At 68.5% G+C, this 18080-nt stretch overlaps 3 protein-coding genes across 3 annotated transcripts; 2 read left to right on the forward strand and 1 right to left on the reverse strand.

Annotated features, from left to right (window-relative positions):
* Positions 1-965: 965 nt before the first annotated feature.
* On the reverse strand, positions 966-5648 carry G6PC3 (glucose-6-phosphatase catalytic subunit 3). Its single transcript, XM_066981466.1, is given in 8 exon segments — positions 966-1306; positions 1308-1482; positions 2213-2354; positions 2447-2565; positions 2951-3041; positions 3793-3899; positions 4614-4835; positions 5526-5648. Coding segments are annotated over 7 exon segments (1053 nt in total). The 5' UTR covers positions 4832-4835; positions 5526-5648; the 3' UTR covers positions 966-1105.
* Positions 5649-5907: 259 nt separating this feature from the next.
* On the forward strand, positions 5908-13779 carry LSM12 (LSM12 homolog). Its single transcript, XM_066981468.1, is given in 7 exon segments — positions 5908-6120; positions 8505-8613; positions 8615-8636; positions 11063-11172; positions 12444-12500; positions 12502-12568; positions 12658-13779. Coding segments are annotated over 7 exon segments (579 nt in total). The 5' UTR covers positions 5908-5999; the 3' UTR covers positions 12751-13779.
* On the forward strand, positions 13005-16357 carry TMEM101 (transmembrane protein 101). Its single transcript, XM_066981467.1, has 4 exons — positions 13005-14030; positions 15512-15692; positions 15767-15913; positions 16000-16357. The coding sequence occupies exons 1-4, from the start codon at positions 13894-13896 to the stop codon at positions 16306-16308; spliced, it is 774 nt and encodes a 257-aa protein (XP_066837568.1). The 5' UTR covers positions 13005-13893; the 3' UTR covers positions 16309-16357.
* Positions 16358-18080: the final 1723 nt, after the last annotated feature.

Below are 18080 nucleotides of genomic sequence, written 5' to 3' on the forward strand. Positions count from 1 at the left end.
ACCCTAAATTTTGGGGGACCAGGACCCCCCCCCCCCATCATCTGTGGGGTGGGGGGGGGCACCAGTGCTGTTTAACCCCCTCCCCCTTGGAGCGATGTGGGGGGGGGGGTCACCCTAAATTTTGGGGGATTGGGACCCCCCCCATCACCTCTTTATGGGGTGGGGGGCACCGAGCTTGGTTCTGGGGGGGGTCACCCTGAATTTTGGGGGCTTGACCCCCCCCCCCATCACCTCCTTATGGGGTGGGGGGGGCCACCAGCTCTTTGCCCCCCCCTTCGAGCAATGCAGGTGGAACATGGGGGGGTCCTTCCCAGCCCCCCCCAGGGGAGTGAGGCCGTTGTGTTTTGGGCAGGTGCCCCCCCCCGTGCCCCCCCCCCCGCCTCATTCCCCCCCCCCCCCCGCTCTCGCTGTGGTTCTCGGCTGCGTATTTTGTACCCCCCCCCCCCCCGGTGTTGGTCCTTGTACAAATAAAGCTGTTTCTGGCAATATTCCGCCGTGCCGTGGGGGGGGGGCACAGCGGGGGGGGGGGGGGGGGCCTCCAATCCATCCCGAGCCGGGCCTGCCCCCCCCCTCCCCCTGTGCCCCCCCCCATAAATTTTGGGAGGATTCAGAGCTGGTAACGGCGCCTTTATTCTGCTCCGAATAGGTCTGGGGGGGTCGGGGGGGGCATGAGGGGGTCGGGGGGGGGTGAGGGTTGTCCTGCCCCCCCCCCCCCCAAGGGTTAAACTGGGAAAGGTCAAACTGGGAGGAACTGGTCAAACTGGGGCCGCTGGTGGGGGTGCGGGGGGGGGGGTGGCGGAGCTTTCGGGGGCACCCCTCGGGTCACTGCTGCGGGACATGGGGGAGGGGGGCGCCCCCAATTTGGGGGGGGGGGGGAGTCCCTGGAGTGTGTGGGGGGGTCCCTGGGGTTTTGTGGGGGGGGTCCTTGGAGTGTGTGGAGTGGGGGGGGGGGGGGGGTCCCTGGGGTTCGGGGGGGCCATTAGGTGCCACCAACCCCCCCTTGTGCCATGGGGGGGGGGGGGACGCAGGGAGCCGTGGCCTTGCCCCAGCCACCCTGGGGTGGGGGAGGTCACGGCGCCTTTTCGGCCGCCCCCCCCTCCCCAAATTATTCGGCGTGGGGGGGTCGGGGGGGGCCGCTGCAGGCTCGGAGGAGCCGCGGCACGGCCACGGCCACCAGCCAGGGCCCCGCGGCCTGCTTGAGGAAGGTGGCCCCGTACCACAGCGGCGCGGCCGCGGGCTGCGGGACGCGCTGCAGCCCCTCCAGGAGCCCCGCGGCCAGCAGGGCCCCCAGGACCCTTAGCCTGGGTCGGGCGGGGGGGGGGCAGCGGCTCCCGCGCCCCCCCAGCCCCCTGCCGGGGGGGTCCCGCCGCCAGCCCCAGCCCCAGCGCGCTGCCGGCGGCGCGGCAGACGGAGGCGAAGGGCCGGGTGTCGAGGCGCAGCCACGAGGGGTCCGAGCACCAGGCGGCGGCCAGGCGGAGGGACCTGGGGGGGGGGGGGAAAAAGGATGGGACCCCCCCAAAAAAAAATATGGGGAGATGGGGGGGCGGGGGGGGGGGAATGGGGGGGGTTCTGTGCTGGCGGGAGGCTCTGGGGGCTGAGGAGAGGGGGGGGGGGTTTGGGGGTGGTCCCCACCCCAGCAGTGGATGTGGGGGTAGATTTTGGGGTGAGAGCCCCCCTAAACTGGGGGCTGGGCATTTGGGGTGAGCCCCCGGCTGTAATGGGGTCAGATCTCGGGGGGAGCCCCCCTCTAAACTGGGGGACAGACATTTGGGGTGAGCCCCCTGCCATAATGGGGTCAGGTCTCGGGGGGAGCCCCCGGCTGTAATGGGGTCAGATCTCGGGGGAGCCCCCCTCTAAACTGGGGGACAGACATTTGGGGTGAGCCCCCTGCCATAATGGGGTCAGGTCTCGGGGGGAGCCCCCGGCTGTAATGGGGTCAGATCTCGGGGGGAGCCCCCTCTAAACTGGGGGACAGACATTTGGGGTGAGCCCCCTGCCACGATGGGATCAAATCTCAGGGTGATCCCCCCCCCGCCATAACGGGGTCAGATATCGGGGTGAGCCCCCCCAAGCTGTGGGACAGACATTTGGGGTGACACCCCCGCCATAACGGGGTCAGATATTGGGGTGAGCCCCCCCCAAGCTGTGGGACGGACATTTGGGGTGACCCCCCCCCCCCCCGCCGTAACGGGGCCGGGTGCCGGGTGCTCACCAGTCGACGTCGATGCCGGCGGCGCCCATCAGGCGGTGCAGGGCGAGGGCGCCCAGCAGCAGCCCCAGCGCGGTGGCGGCGTGGAAGCGCAGCGGGCGCGCGGCGGGGGTGCGAGCCTGCAGCCCCCAGCCCAGGGCAGCGCCTGCGGGGCGAGCACGGCAGTTTGGGGGTGCGGGGACGGGATTTGGGGGGCTCCAGGGGAGAGGGGAAGGCTCCCCCCCCGGCCCCGCTCACCTGCCACGATGCCGCCGAGGACCTGGTGTGGGAAGTGCGCGAGGACGAAGACCCTGGAGAGCCCCACGGCCAGCAGGAGCAGGGCGTAGGCGCCGAACGGGATCAGCCTCACCGCCGGGCTGCGGGGCGAGCGGGTCCCGAGCCACCCTGACACCCCCGGGCCACCCTAAAGCCACCCTGGAGCCACCCTGCGCCACGTCCCCCTTCTCCAAAAGGTGCTCGGGACCCTCTCGAGGTCCCCCGGGACTCACCTCACGGCTGCGGGGTGAGTGGGGTGAGAGGCTCCCGAGCCACCCCAACACCCCGGAGCCACCCCACACTGTGCCCCCCTCCTCCTAAAGGTGCTTGGGACCCTCTTAAAGTCCCCTGGGACTCACCTCAGGGCTGCGGGGCGAGCGGGGCGAGCAGCTCCTGAGCCACCCCAACACCTCAGGGCCACCCTAAAGCCACCCTGTCCCATGCCCCCCTCCTCCTAAAGGTGCTCAGGACCCCCTCAGGACTCACCTCTTGCAGCGTCGGGCCGCCAGTTCCGCCAGCGCCGTCACCAGCGGCCACAGCGCCGCACCCGTGATCATGCAGTGCCCCGAGGGGCTGCCTGCGGGGAAAAATGGCCGGGGGGGGAGAAAAATGACCCGGGGGGAGAAAAATGACCTGGGGGGAGAAATGGCCCGGGGCAGGGAGAAAAATGATCCGGGGAGGGGAAAAAACAGGCAGGGACAGGGGAGACCCGGTGGAGGGGCTGTCCCCGCTGCCACCACGGGGTTTTCCAGGGACACAGGGACTGTGGGGTTCCCTGGGGACACGGGGACTGTGGGGTTCTGTGGGGACACAGGGATCGTGGGGTCCCCAGGGACACAGGGATTGTGGGGTTCTGTGGGGACACAGGGACTGCGGGGTTCTGTGGGGACACAAGGATTGTGGGGTCCCCAGGGATGCAGGGATTGTGGGGTTCCCTGGGGACACAGGGACTGCGGGGGCCCCCCAGGGACACGAGGACTGTGGGATTCTGCAGGGACACGGGGATTGTGGCATCCCCAGGGACACGGGGGCTGTGGGGTTCCCCAGGGATGCAGGGACTGTGGGGTTCTGTGGGGATGCAGGGATTTCAGGGTTCCCCAGGGACACAAGGACTGTGGGGTCCCCACGGACTGTGGGGTCCCTGGGGACACGGGGAAAGGGGTTTCCCGGGGTCACGGGGACTGTAGGGTTCTCCAGGGACAGGGGGACTGTGGGGTTTCCCCAGAGACACAGATAAAGGGGTTCCCTGGGGACACAGGGACTGTGAGGTTCTGTGGGGTTCCCCAGGGGCTGTGGGGTCCCCGGGGATGCCCCCAGGCATGGCTCACCGGGCCCGGTCTCGCAGGAGATGGGGAACTGGCGCAGCAGCAGCTGGTGCCTACGGGCGAACCCCGACTCGTGCAGCCACCAGAACGGGCGCTCCCCGAACAGCAGCCTGGGGGGGGGGGGACAGCGGGGCCGTGAGGCGCTGCGGGGGGGCACAGGGCCCTGGGGGGGACGGGGCTGGGGGACGGGGGGACGGAACTGGGGAATGGGGGGACGGGATGATGGGGTTGGGGGACGGGGGGACGGGACAGGGCTGGGGGATGGGGGGACAGGGCTGGGGGGCAGGGTAATGGGGCTGGGGGGTGGGTGGGAGAGGGGAACAGGGCTGGGGGACAGGGATGGGGTAATGGGGATGGGGGGACGGGGCTGGGGGACAGGGGGACAGGATTATGAGGTTGGGGGACGGGACAGGGCTGGGGGGCTGGGGCACAGGGGCTGGGGGACAGGGCTGGGGGACGGGGTAGTGGGGGGATAGGGTGGGGGGACAGGGGATGGGGCTAGGGGACAGGGCTGGGGGACGGGGGGGATGTGGGGACAGGATGATGGGGTTGGGGGACGGGACAGGGCTGGGGGTTGGGGGGACAGGGATGGGGGACAGGGGGACGGTGTGGGGACAGGGGACGGGGGATGGGGTAATGGGGCTGGAGTACAGGGAGCTGGCAATGGAGTGTGGGGATATGGGGCCGGGGATACGGGGCAGGGGGGTGGGGGCAGAGGGCTGGGGGACGGGGGGGTCTGGGGGGACAGGGTGATGGGGCTGGGGGGGACAGGGTGACGGGACTCGGGGACGGGGCTGGGGGCCACGGGGCCGCGGCGCCCTCACCACTTGAGCACCACGTTGAGCCACTCGGCCAGCAGCCCGGCCCAGAGCACGGCGAGCCCCACGTCGGGGTCGAGGAAGAAGGCGAGCGGGAAGCAGGTGCTGAAGACGCGCCGGGGGTCGGCCGCGGCGCTGAGCCACAGCCACGGCCCCTCCAGCCACGGCGGCCCCGACTGCAGCGCCGCCGCCGCGCGGATCCCGAGGGCGTGCAGGGCGTCCATGGGGCTGCGGGGAGAGAGGAGGGTCACGGCGGGGGGATACGGGGTCGGGATGGGGTGGGATGGGATGGGATGGGATGGGATGGGATGGGGATGGGGGTGGGATGGGGACGGGGGATGGGGACGGGGATGGGGTGGGGATGGGATGGGGATGGGATGGGGATGGGGATGGGGATGGGGATGGGGGTGGGGATGGGGTGGGAATTGGAATTGGAATGGGGAGGGGATGGGGAGGGGATGGGGATGGGATGGGGATGGGAATAGGGACGGGGATGGGATAGGGGTAGGGATGGAGATGGCGATGGGAATAGGATGGGGACAGGGACAGGAACTGGGATGGGGACAAGAATGGGAACTGGGACAGGAATGGGGTTGAAGACAGGAATAGGGAAGGGGATAGGATGGGGACACGGACAGGGGTGGGGATGGGGACAGGGATGAGGCCAGGACGGGGACAGGGACTGGAATGGGGCGGGGACAGAGATGGGGACGGTTACGGGGACGGGGCTGGGGATGGGGACGGGGACAGGGAGGGGACGGGGACGGGATCAGGAACAGGAACGGGGCCGGGGCCGGGGCTGGGAACTGGGACCAGGTCAGGGCCGCGTCTGACCCCCAACCCCCCAGCCCCCCGGCCCCCCCAGCCCCCTCCCCACAGAGGCCTGGCCCCCTTGGGGACCCCGCGGGGGGGGCCTACGTGTGTGTGTCTGTGTGAGGGGGGGCCCAGTACCCGCCGGGCCCGGCCCTCCCCCCCCCGGCCCGAGGCCCCCCGTAACGGCCCCGGCACCGCAACCGCCAGGGCCCGGCCTGGAGCCCCCCCCACCCCAGCACTCACCTCCCCGCCTACACCCCCCAGCACCCCCCGCGGCCCCCCCCGAACTACGGCGGGCGGCGAGGCCCAAACCTCCTCCAACCGCGAAGGGGGCGGGGAGGGGGGAGGGAGGGCGGAGCCACAGGGGCCGCGGCCCCGCGGCCTCTCCCCGCCTACAACCCCCAGCACCCCCCGCGGCACCCCCCCCCCCCCTCCCCGGCACTACGGCGGGCGGCGAGGCCCAAACCTCCTCCGCCACGCGAAGCGGCCCGGGGGGGGGGCAGGCAACGCGCGTGCGCGGCGGAGGCCCCTCCTTCCCCCCCCCCCCCCGGCCGAGGCGCTGCGGGGCCGGGAGACAAGATGGCGGCGCCGGGCGAGTGCTTCAGCGTGGGCAGCCAGGTGGCGTGCCGCACCTGCCAGGAGCAGCGCCTGCAGGGCGAGGTGGTCGCCTTCGACTACCCCAGCAAGATGCTGGCGCTCAGTATCCGCCTCGGGGGGGGGGGGGGGGGGGGGGACGGTGGGGAGCCGCTGGGTACGGGGCGGGGGGTGGGGAGGGGAGGGGGGAGGAGGGAGAAAGGGGGGGAGGGAGAAAGGGGAGGGGAGAGGGGGGGGGTGTTGGGGTGAGGGGGGTCTGGGGGAGGTGTTGAGGTGAGGGGGGTTTGGGGGTGAGGGGGGTTGGGGGAGGTGTTGGGGAAGGGGGGTCTGGGGGTGTGGGGGGCTTGGGGGAGGTGTTGGGGTGAGGAGGGGTTTGGGGGTCGTATTGGGGAAGGGGGGTCTGGGGGGGTTTGGGGGTGAAGGGGGTCTGGGGGAGGTGTTGGGGTGAGGGGGTTTGGGGTGAGGAGGGGTCGGGGTGAGGAGGGGTTTGGGGGCAAAGGGGGTTTTGGGGGAGGTTTTGGGGTGAGGGGAGGTCTAGGGGTGAGGGGGGTTTTGGGGTGAGCAGGGGTTTGGGGGAGGTGTTGGGGTGAGGAGGGGTCTGGGGGTGAGGGGGGGGTTTGGGGGTGAAGGGGGGTTTTGGGGGAGGTTTTGGGGTGAGGAGGGGTCTGGGGGTGAGGGGGGTTTGGGGGTGAGCAGGGGTTTGGGGGAGGTGTTGGGGTGAGGGGGGACTTTGGGGGTGAGGGGGGATTTGGGGGTGAAGGGGGGTCTGGGGGTGAGGAGGGGTCTGGGGGTGAGGGGGGTTTTGGGGGTGAGCAGGGGTTTGGGGGAGGTGTTGGGGTGAGGGGAGTCTGGGGGTGAAGGGGTATTTGGGGGAGGCATTGGGGAAAGGGGGGGTCTGGGGGTGAGGGGGGTGTTGGGGTTTGGGGGGTGTTGGGGGAGTATTGGGGTTAGGGGATGTGGGGGTGTCGGTGGGGGATGTGTGGGGTTATTGGGGTGGGGGGGTTGTTGGGGGGGTTATTGGGGCGTGAGGGGGTGTGGAGGGGGTTATTGGGGTCATTGGGATGTGAGGGAATGTGTTAAGGGGGTCGTTGGGGTGTGTAGGGGAGTTATTGGGGTGGGGGGATGTGTAGGGGGGCTGTTGGGATATGAGGGGATGCGTAGGGGTTATTGGGGTTGTTGGGGTGTGAGAGGGTGTGTAAGGGGGTCGTTGGGGTGTGTAGGGGCATTACTGGGATATGAGGGGATGTGTAGGGGGTTACTGGGGTGGGGGTGTGCGTAGGGAGGCTACTGGGACATGAGGGGACGTGTAGGGGGTTATTGGGACGTGAGAGGGCGCGAAAGGGGGTTATTGGGGTGGGTAAGGGGGTTACTGGGATGTGTAGTACTGTTAGTGGGATGTCAGGGGGTGTGTAGGGGGTTATTGGGGTGGGGGGATGTGTAGGGGATGTGTAAGGGGGTTGTTGGGGTGCGAGGCGATGTGTAGGGCAGTGGTTAGGCTGTGTAGGGGGTTTATTGGGGTGTGAGGGGATGTGTAAGGGGGTTATTGGGGTTACTGGGATGTGTAGGAGCGTTACTGGGATGTGAGGGGGTGTGTAGGGGATTATTGAGGTTACTGGGATGTGTAGGGGATGCGTAAGGGGGTTGTTGGGGAGCGAGGTGATGTGTAGGGGAGTGATTGGGGTGCGTAGGGGGGTTTATTGGGGTGTGAGGGGACCTGGGGGGTGTTATTAGGGGTGGGGGGATCACCGGGGGGTTATCGGGGTGTGGGGAGCTCTGTAGGGGATTTACTGAGGGGTGCGCTCTAGGGGGGTTGCTGGGGGGTGAGGAGCCTTGGGGGGGGGGTCCTGGGGGGGTTACGGGGGGCTGGGGGGAGCCCTATAGGACAGGGGTGAGGGGGGAGCCCTCCAGGAGGGGTGGGGGGGGGTCCGGTGGGGTTTTTTTGGGGCTTTGGGGGGCTAGGGGGAGGTGGGGGGGGCCCCGTGGTTTGGGGGTGCAGAGGGGGGCACGGTGAGGGCCTGAGAGGGGTTTGGGGACAGGTTGGGGTGGGGGGGCTGTGAGGGCTGCCCTGGGGGGCAGGGGGGCTCAGGAGGGGTTCTGGGGGGGGCTGGGGGTCCCGGGGGACCCCTTGGAGCTGTTGGGATTGGGGAGAAGGGGCCGGGCTTTTGGGGATAATGCAGCCCTGGGGGGGGGGCAGCAGGAGGGGCCCCCCCACGGGGGGGGGGGGGGACACGGGGAGGGGGGCTCAGGGAGCTGGGGGGGCAGGGTGTGCTCAGGGTTGGGTTAATTTGGGGAAAAAATGGGGCCATCGTGCGTTGGGACCCCCAAACCCGCCTCCTTTGACCCCAAAATGAGCCCGGCGGGGGGGTGGGGTGGGAAAACCCCCCCGCAAACCCCTCTGCACCCCCCACCCACCCCCAGCCTTATTCGTGAGGGGGGTCCCGAGCCCCCCCCCCCCCCCTTTTTTTGGGGTTTCCCTTGACGGGCTGGCAGAGTGCCCCTCGTCCAGCGGGCGGCCCAACCACGCCGACATCCTGCTGGTCAACCTGCACTACGTCTCCGAGGTGGAGATCCTCACCGACCGCACCGACACGCCGCCCCCTGGCCTCGCTCAACGTCAGCAAGGTGGGGGGGGGCCGGGGGGGGCCTCAGTCCCCGGGGGGCGCGGGCCGGGGGTTGGATTTGGGGTCCGGTTCGGCCCCGAGGGGTTTTTGGGGTCTCCGTGATGTGCTGGAGTGAGGCTGCGGCTCCCCGGGGGAGGCAGAGGGCCAGATGAGGAAGAGGAGGAGGATGAAGATGAAGGGGGGAGGCAGCGGGGGGTGTAAATCCCCGGGGGGCGCGGGCCGGGGGTTAGATTTGGGGTCTGGTTCGGCCCCGAGGGGTTTTTGGGGTCTTTGAGCCACCAGAGTGAGGCTGCGGCTCCCCAGCGGGGGCAGAGGGCCTGGGTGAGGAAGAGGAGGAGGATGAAGATGAAGGTCGGGGGGGACCAGGGGGGTGTAAATCCCCGGGGGGCGCGGGCCGGGGGTTAGATTTGGGGTCTGGTTCGGCCCTGAGGGGTTTTGGGGTCTCCGTGACCCCACGGGATTTCGGCTGCAGCTCCTCAAGGGAGCGGAGGGCTAGGTGAGGAAGAGGAGGAGGAGGATGAAGATGAAGGTGGGGGCCCGGGGGTGGGCTGTAAATTCCCTCTGGGACACAGGCTGGGCGTTAGATTTGGGGTCTGGTTCGGCCCCGAGGGGTTTTTGGGTCTCCGTGACACCGCTGGAGTGAGGCTGCGGCTCCCTGGGGAAGTGGAGGGCCCAGGTGAGGAAGAGGAGGAGGATGAAGATGAAGGTGGGGGGCTCTGGAGGGGACCATAAATCCCTGGGGGGCGCGGGCTGGGGGTTAAATTTGGGGTCCGGTTCAGCCCCGAGGGGTTTTGGGGGGTCTTTGAGCCACCAGAGTGAGGCTGCGGCTCCCCGCGGTAGCAGAGGGCCCAGGTGAGGAAGAGGAGGAGGATGAAGATGAAGGTGGGGGGACCCCGGGCGGGGGCCATAAATCCCCGGGGGGCATGGGCTGGGGGTTAAATTTGGGGTCCGGTTCAGCCCTGAGGGGTTTTGGGGTCCCCGTGACCCCACAGGATTTTGGCTGCGGCTCCCCGGGGGGGCAGGGGGCCCAGGCGAGGAGGAGGAGGAGGAGGAGGAGGAGGAAGGCCCCAGGCTGTGCCCATCAGCCCCAGGACCCCGGGGGGGATTTGGGGCCGTTTTGAGGCTTTTTCTCACCCCAAAGCGCCCCCCGGTGCCCCCCCAAACACGCAGCCCTACACCCGGGCCCCCCCCATGGAGGCCTTCCTCCTCCTCCTCCTCACCGGGAAAAACGCAGCTGGGTTTTGAGGGCAGGAGCTGCGAAAAAAGTCTTTTGGGGATTTTTGAGGATTTTGAGGACCCGGCGCCTGGCGGGTGGGCTCCGGGGGGCTCCGGGGAAGCCGTGTGGGGTCCGGCTGTGGGGTCGCGCTATGGGGTTGCCCCCCCAGGACCCCGGGCGCCACCCCGAGCCCAGCAGCCCCTTCCCACACCGCCGGGGGCTTCGAGAACCCCAAATTCTGCCCCAAAACGGCTTCTCCTGTGACTTCCCCCAGCGCGAGGCCACCCAAAAACCGCCTTTTTCTCCCCAAAATCGGGGGGGAGCCCCGCCGGCCTCCTCCTCCTCCTCCTCCTCCTCCTCCTCCTCCTCCTCCCCGCGCCGGCTGGGTGCAAGGCAGACCCTAAAGGACCCCCCCCCCAAAGGCGGTGAAAATAAGTGAAAATAACCAAATTTGCAGGTTTTGGGCCTGTTTCGGAGCGGGGGGGGGAGCTGCCGGGGGTCCCCGACGGCCCCGCGCCTCCGGGCTCCTCTCGCCCCCAGGGTGACGGGGGGGGGGGGGTTGTGGCCCCGTTGCCGCCTGGGGGAGAGGGATTTTTAACCCAAATCGAGGGGTTTTGACCCCAAAATGTGTCGGTTGGAGGGTTTTAACCCAAAAAAAAAGCATTAATTCAGGGGTTTAGCCAGAAATGGGTTTAAGAGGGGAAGAGGTGGAAGGGAAATGGGCAGGGGGCGCGTGGGGGGGGTCGCAGAGCCCGGGGGGGGGGGTCACGGAGCTGGGGGGTTACGGAGCCCGGGGGGTTCAGACACCCCGGGGGGTTACAGAACCGGGGGGGGGGTCACAGAGCCCTGAGGGGTCACAGAACCGGGGGTCGCAGAGTCCTGGGGGGGGTCACAGAACCGGGGGGGGTCGCAGAGTCCTGGGGGGGGTCACAGAGCCTGGGGGGGGTCGCAGAGCCCGGGGGAGTCACAGAACCCGGGGGGGTCACACAGCCTGGAGGGGGGTCAGACACCTGGGGGGGGGGGTCACAGAGCCCGGGGGTGGGGGTCAGGGACTCCCTTGGGGGGGTCGCAGAGCCCGGGGGGCTCAGACACCCCGGGGGGGTCACACAGCCTGGAGGGGGGTGGGCACACCCCGGGGCGGGGGGGTGGGGTGCAGGGAGCCGTGCCCCCCCCCCCCGGCCCCCCCCCGTGCTCCCCCCCCCCCCCCCCAGCTGGCCAGCAAGGCGCGGCTGGAGAAGGAGGAGAAGCTGAGCCAGGCGTACGCCATCAGCGCCGGCGTCTCCCTGGAGGGGCAGCAGCTCTTCCAGACCATCCACAAGACGTGAGGGGGGGCCGGGGGGGTGGGGGGGGGGGGGGCCGGGGGGGGGGACCCCACCTGGGGGGAGGTGGGGGGCTGGGGGGGCGGGGGGTTGGAAGGAAAGGGGGCGGGGGTAAAGGGGAGGGGGTAAGGGGGGGGGAAATGGGGGGAATGGGGGGATAGGGGTAAAGGGGGTAAAGGGGGGATGGGGGAGTGGGGTAAGGGGGGAGTAAAAGGGGGGAGTGGGGGTAAAGGGGGGTAAAAGGGGGGAATGGGGGTAAAAGAGGGGGTAAAAGGGGGGAATGGGGGTAAGGGGGGTAAAAAAGGGGAATGGGGCTAAAGGGGGAGTGGGGGTAAAGGGGGGGAATGGGGGGGAGTGGGGGTAAGGGGGGAGTAAAAGGGGGGCCATGGGGGTAAAAGGGTGGTAAAACGGGGGGAATGGGGGTAAGGGGGGTAAAAGGGGGGCACTGGGGGTAAAGGGGGGAGTGGGCGTAAAAGGGGGGATAGGGGTAAACGGGGAAATGGGGGTAAAGGGGTGAGGAATGGGGGTAAAAGGGGGGACAGGGATAAAAGGGAGGTAATGGGGGGGAATGGGCGTAATGGGGGAGGGAACGGGGGTGAAGGGGGGAATAGGGATAAAAGGGGGAAATGGGGTGTAATGGGATGGATGGGGGTAAAGGGGGGATGGGGGTAAAAGGGGGAAAGGGGAGAGTAAAGGGGGGTGGGGGTAAAAGGGGGAAATGGGGCTAAAGGGGGCGGGAATGGGGGGTAAAAAGCTGGGAATGGGGGTAAAACGGGGGGATGGGGGTAAAAGGAGGGGGGTGGGGGTAAAAGGGCTAAAAGGGGGGAATGGGGGTAAAGGGGTGGAAATGGGGGGGATGGGGGTAAAGGGGTGGAAATGGGGGGGATGGGGGTAAAGGGGTGGAAATGGGGGGGATGGGGGTAAAGGGAGGGGGAATGGGGGTAAAAGGGGATGGGGGTAAAGGAGAGGATAAAGGGGAAATGGGGGTAAAGGGGGGTAAAAGGGGAATGAGGAGAAAATGGGGGGGAATGGGGGCAAAAAGGAGATAAAAGGGGGGAGTTAGGGGGTAAAGGGGGGAACAGGGGAGTAAGGGGGGGGACGAGGGTGAAGGGGGGCGGGTAAAAGGGGGGGAGTGGGGGTAAAGGGGGGAGCAGGGGTAAAAGGGGGGATGGGGGCAAAGGGGATGAATGGGGGAGTTAGGGGATAAGGGGGGGAATGGGAGTGTAAGGGGGGGTCCGCTGACCCCGCTGCCCCCCCACCACCACCCCCGCAGCATCAAGGACTGCAAGTGGCAGGAGAAGAACATCGTGGTGATGGAGGAGGTGGTCATCGCCCCCGTACCAGGTGGAGAACTGCAAGGGCAAGGAGGGCAGCGCGCTGGGGCACGTGCGCAAAATTGTGAGTACGGGGGGGGGGGGCCGGGGGGGGCACGCCCCTTCCCTCACACCCCCCAGCCCCTGCTGAGCCCCCCCGCCCCCCCCCCCCAGGTGGAGAAGCACTTTCGGGACGCGGAGAGCCAAAAGGTAATGCAGCGCTCGCAGCCGCCGCCGCCGCAGAAGGAGAGCGCCCTGTCGGCCTGAGCCCCCGCAACCCGGGGGGGGACACACACACACACAGCGGGGCCCCCCGGGCTCGCCGACGCTTCTCCAAACCTTAGACTTTGGAAAAAAAAAACAAAAAACCCGACAACAACAAAAAAAAGAGAGATAATTTAAACGCTCGCGCCTCCCCCACTAACGGCCCGCCAGCGTCTCGCCCCCGCCGGCCGCCTGCGTTGCGTTCTTTTTGGACCCCCGATATTCGCAGGGAGCCCCCCTTTTATTTTTCCAAAGGGGGCTCCCACCCCGCCCCCGTCCCCTCACGCAGGAGGATTTCCCCTTTTTCCTCAAAAAAAACCCGTCCCCCCCTCCAAAAACGAACCCAACGAGCGGCCGGGCCGGGGCACGGCCCCGTTTTAATTTTGTTTGCACAGGGCAAGGCTTGAGTGAAATAAACGGCGCCTGGGGCTTTTTCTTTTATTGAAGCGCACGCAGCGATATTGGGGGAAACGGGCTCGAATTTGGGGTGGTTTGGGTTTGTTTTTGTTTTTTACAGTTTCTGGCAGTTTTCTCGACCCGGGATCATGGCAAAAAAAAAAGGGGGGACAAAAAAAGAAAAGCACAAAAAAAAAAGAAAAAGAGAAACAAAAACAGAAAAAAAGAGCAAAAAGAGGAAAAAAAACAGAAAAAAGCCATTTTCACCTAAATTGCCCCAAAATTGCCATTTTTTGTCCTCCTTCACCAGGGGGACCCAGAGGGGCAGGGGTCATTTCCCCCCTCTCTTTCCATTTAATTTTCACTGTTTTCATCATTTCCCCCTATTTTTTTGCATTTCCCCCCCCTTTTTTTTAACTTTATTTCATTTTTTTCCTCGTTCCGCCCGTTTTTCCCCCCAGAAAGCCGACGGAAGCTCTTTAAAGTAATTCAAGCCCTGCCCGGCGGAGTTAGCGAAAAGTAAAAAGAAATAAAAAAATAACAAAAAAAAGCCGAAAAAAAGCCGTAAAACAAAGGAAAAATTTTTTAGCGTTGTTTAGCAGAAAAACAATAAAACCCGGATTTTTTTTAACCATCCCCCCCCGGCTCTGGCGCCGTGGCTTTGTGCGGGCCGCGCCGGAAGTGCCTCCCGGGGAAGGGGCGGGACTTCCGGCGGGCGGGCGGAAGAGAAGGGGCCGGGCTTCCGGCGCGATGGCGGCCGGGCGCGGGTGGCGGCGGCGGGCGCTGCGGCTGCTGACGGCGGGCGGCGGGGTGCTGCTCACCCGCTTCCCCTTCTGGCACTGCTTCAGCGGGCTGCTGCTCTGCGCGGAGCGGGCCGACGGGCGGCGGTGCGCGGCCTGGGGGGGCTGGGGGCTGCGCGGGGCTGGGGGAGATGGGGGCGACGTGGGAGTTATGGGGTAATTGGGGGCATGGGGCTGGTGGGGGGCGGGGGTCGACGTGGGGCTGGGGGCAGTGTGGGGCTGGGGGTGTTCTGGGATAGTTAGGGGCATGGGGTAGGTGTGGGGCTGGGGGAGTTGGGGGGGGGTTGGGGGCTGTGTGGGGCAGGTGTGGGGCTGGGGCGGTGTGGGGCTGGGGGGGGTTGAGGGGTGGCTAGGGGCATGGGGTTGGTGTGGGGCAACTGAGAGGACTGGGGCAGGTGTGGGGCAGGGGGAGTTGGGGGGCGGCTGGGGGCGTGGGGCTGTTGGGGGGCAGCTGGGGAGATTGGGGGAGCAATGTGGGGTTGGTGTGGGGCTGGGGGGGTTGGGCAGGGTCTGGGAGCAGTTTGGGGCTGGGAGAGTTGGGGGGCAACATGGGGCTGGGGGTGTTATGGGGTCGATGTGGGGCTGGAGGGGTTGAGGGCGGTGTGGGGCAGGTGGGGGGTTGGGGGGCGGTGTGGGGCAGGTATGGGGCTGGGGGGAGTTATGGGGTAATTGGGGGCATGGGGTAGGTGGGGGGCTGTGTGGGGCTGGGGGGGTTATGGGCAGTTGGGGGGACTGGGAGAGTTATGAGGTGGGCGTGGGGCTGGGGGCGTTGGGCAGCTGGGGGAGGTGGGGGGGTGGTGTGGGGCGGGGGGAGGTGGGGGGCGGTGTGGGGCTGGAGGTGATGGGGGGTAGGTGTGGGGCTGGGGGGTCGGGGGACAGCTGGGGATATGGTGTTGGTGTGGGGCAGTTGGGACTGGGGACAGTGTGGGGCTGGGAGTAGCTGTGAGGTGATTGTGGGGCAGCTGGGGACTGGGGGGTGATGTGGGGGCTGGGGGAGTTGGGGGGCAGCTGGGGGGGGACTGGGGGGGGGGGCGCATGGGGTTACTGTGGGGCAGCCGGGGGGGGCTGCAGTTGGTGTGGGGGCCGGGGGAGTTGTGGGGCGGCTGGGGGCAGTTGGGGGCTCAGGGTAGGCGTCGGGGGGCTGGGGGTGTTGAGGTCGGCGTGGGGCAGCTGGGACTGGGGTCGGTGTGGGGCCGGGGGAGTTGTGGGGTGGCTGGGGGGCAGCGGGGTCGGGGTGGGGCTGAGGGGTCCTGGGTTGGGGGTGGGGCCCGTGGGGGAGCCGGGCTGGGGGGGGGGGGGGGGGGGGGCAGCTGAGGGGCAGTGGGGACGGGGGGGTGGGGGGGGACTGGGTTAAGTGTGGGGGGGGGGCAGCTCTGAGGGGTCCTGGGGCAGTGGGGGGGGGGGGCTGCGGGGTCGGTGTGGGAATGGGGGCGGGGGCGCTGGTTGGTGTGGGGCGGCTGGGGGGGGGAGTCCTCTGTGGGGCTGGGCGTGGAGCAGGGCGGTGCTCAGCGGGTGCCGGCAGACCCAGGACGCCCCCCCCGGTGCACCCCCCCTGCGCCCCCCCTTAGGCAGCCCGACATCCCGGTGCCGTACCTGTACGTGGACATGGGGGCGGCCGTGCTGTGCGCCAGCTTCATGTCCTTCGGCGTCAAGCGCCGCTGGTTCGCCCTGGGCGCCGCCCTGCAGCTCGCCCTCGCCACCTACGCCGCCCACGTCGGCGGCCACGCGCACTACGGCGACTGGCTCAAGGTGAGAGACCCCCTGAGACCCCCCGCAGCGTTCTGGGGGGGGGGGGTCCCGGCGCTGATTGCCCCCCCCCCCAGGTGCGGATGTACTCGCGGACCATCGCCATCATCGGCGGCTTCCTCATCCTGGCGAGCGGCGCGGGCGAGCTGTACCGGCAGAAACCCCGCAGCCGCTCGCTGCAGTCCACGGGCCAGGTCTTCCTGGGCATCTACCTCATCTGCCAGGTATCGGGGGGGGTCCGGGGGGGTCCGGGGGGGGGGGGGGGTGGGTCTCCTGGAAGCCGCGCCACCTCCCTGACCCCTCCGCGCAGGCGTACTCGCTGCAGCACAGCACGGAGGACCGCCTGGCCTACCTGAACCACATCCTGGGGGGGGAGCTGACCCTGCAGCTCCTCTTTGTCGTCTACGGGCTGCTGGCGCTCGCCTTCCTCTCGGGCTGCTACGTGCGGGCGGCGGCGCAGGTGCTGGCGGTGCTGCTGCCCCTCGGCATCCTGCTCATCGACGGCAACCTGGCCTACTGGCACCGGGCGCGCCGCGTCGAGTTCTGGAACCAGATGAAGCTCATCGGGCAGAGCGTCGGCATCTTCGGCGCCGTCGTCATCCTCGCCACCGACGGCTGAGCGCCCCGGAGGCCTCTCTCTTCTTTTTTTTCCCCCTATTTTTTTTTTTTTTAAACAAAAAGAACCATTATTTATTCTTTTTTTTTTATATATATTTGGTTTCCCGGTGCTCAATCATTCCACCGTGCTCCTCGCCGCTGCCGCTCCCTCCCCTGGGGAAACTGAGGCACGGGGCCGTGCTCGCTGCCCGGATTGACCCCGGGGGGGGGCCGAGCGAGGGGTTGGCACCCCCCCCGGTGGTGACAGGCCCCCCCCCGGTGGTGACAGCCCCTCCTGCCGCCCCGCTGGGCAGGCGGCGGCGCATCGGAAGCGCGCGGGGCCGAGCAAACAGGGCGCTGCCGGGCGATAAGGGGCGGCCTCCGCCCCGGGGGGGGGCCCTAATGCACCGCGGGCGGAAGGCGGGGGCCATAAAGCACGGGCGAGCGGCAGCGCCCTGTTTGCTTTTCCGACCTCCTGGGCTTTTTATTTTGGGGGGGGGTGGACACACGCGTGTGACACCGCGCTTTGTGTCCCCCCCCTTCCTGTCCCACCGCCTGCCGGGGGGGGCCTGGGTGCAGAGCCATCCTGTGACCTTTGGAAGGCGGCTGTTTGCTGTCCCCGCGGGGAAATGGGGCAGAAACGGCGCTTCCCCTCCCTGCCCCGGCCGGGGGGGGGGGGCCCACACCTGCTCTGTCCCCCCCCCCCCCCCAAACCGCCCCCCCCTGCGTGGGGCAGCGGCGGTGCGGCGGGACAGGAGCGGCAGTGTCCTGGACCCTTAGGGACAGTGGGATGGGGGGGGGGGGCATCCTGGTCCCCTTGGGGACATTGGGGACAACGCCAGCCCTTGTCTTGGGTGGGGGGGGGGCTCAGCGCCCCCCCCGGAGCAGGGCTGGGCACGGTGTGTCCCCAGGCACGCAGCCCCCATCGATCCCATTAAGCCCCCCTTCTGGATCCCATTAAAACCCCATCGATCCCATCAAACCTCCCATCGACCGCGGGGACGTGAAAGGTGCTGGTGGGGGGGGGCTGCACCCCCCTGACGTGGGCGGGGGGGGGGACAGCACAGAGCTGGGGATGTGCGTGTGACACCGTGTGACACTGCGTGACACCGTGACACCGTGCTCGTGCCACCGTCCCGCTGCGTGCCGGGGCCTCGCGTGTTCCCGGCTGCACCCCGCGGGGCGCCTCGGGCTCCTCCCGCAGCGCTGGGGGCGGCCACGGCCCCCCCAACCCCCCCCCCCCCCGCGGTGGCACTGCCACCAGCCATCCCCACGCCGCGGTGGCACTGCCACCGGCTGTCCCCTGCCCCGCTGCTCGGCGGGGTGACGGCCGGCTCGGGGCTGGTGGCACCCCGCGGCCGCGTCCCCCCCGTCCCCTCCCTTGGCGTGGGGGCGGTTTGGGGACCTCGTCCCCCCCCCCGGTCCCTCGTGGTGGCCTCGGTGGCCCCTTCTTGGCTCCGTGGGGACGTGTCACCGCGGTGGCGGTGGCGGAGGGGACGTGGCTGGGTCCCCATCCCTGTCCCCGTCCCCCCGGGGTGGCGCGTGCCGTGTCACGGCTGTGCCGTGCTCGTGGCTGATGTCCCTGTGCCACGTCCCGCGTCGCTGCCGTCCCCTGAGCCTGTCGCACGTGCCGTGGCTGCGTGTCACCCCCCGTCCCCGTGCCGTCACTGTGCGTCACCCCCAGTCTCTGTGCTGCAGCCGGGTGTCACCCCCTGTCCCCGCGCCACCGGTGCCATTGCTGCGTCCCCCTGCCACATCCGTGTCCCGTCCCTGAGCCCTGTCCCTGCGCCGTGT

This window comes from Anser cygnoides, chromosome 22 (assembly GCF_040182565.1).
Source record: "Anser cygnoides isolate HZ-2024a breed goose chromosome 22, Taihu_goose_T2T_genome, whole genome shotgun sequence".
Taxonomy (NCBI): domain Eukaryota; kingdom Metazoa; phylum Chordata; class Aves; order Anseriformes; family Anatidae; genus Anser; species Anser cygnoides.

Bases quoted from the DNA above. Each gene is read 5' to 3' on its own strand.
- TMEM101 (XM_066981467.1), top strand. From the start codon at position 13,894: ATGGCGGCCGGGCGCGGGTGGCGGCGGCGGGCGCTGCGGCTGCTGACG. The intron at 14,031-15,511 runs GTGCGCGGCCTG...GCCCCCCCTTAG, and splicing joins GAGCGGGCCGACGGGCGGCG to GCAGCCCGACATCCCGGTGC. The intron at 15,693-15,766 runs GTGAGAGACCCC...CCCCCCCCCCAG, and splicing joins ACTACGGCGACTGGCTCAAG to GTGCGGATGTACTCGCGGAC.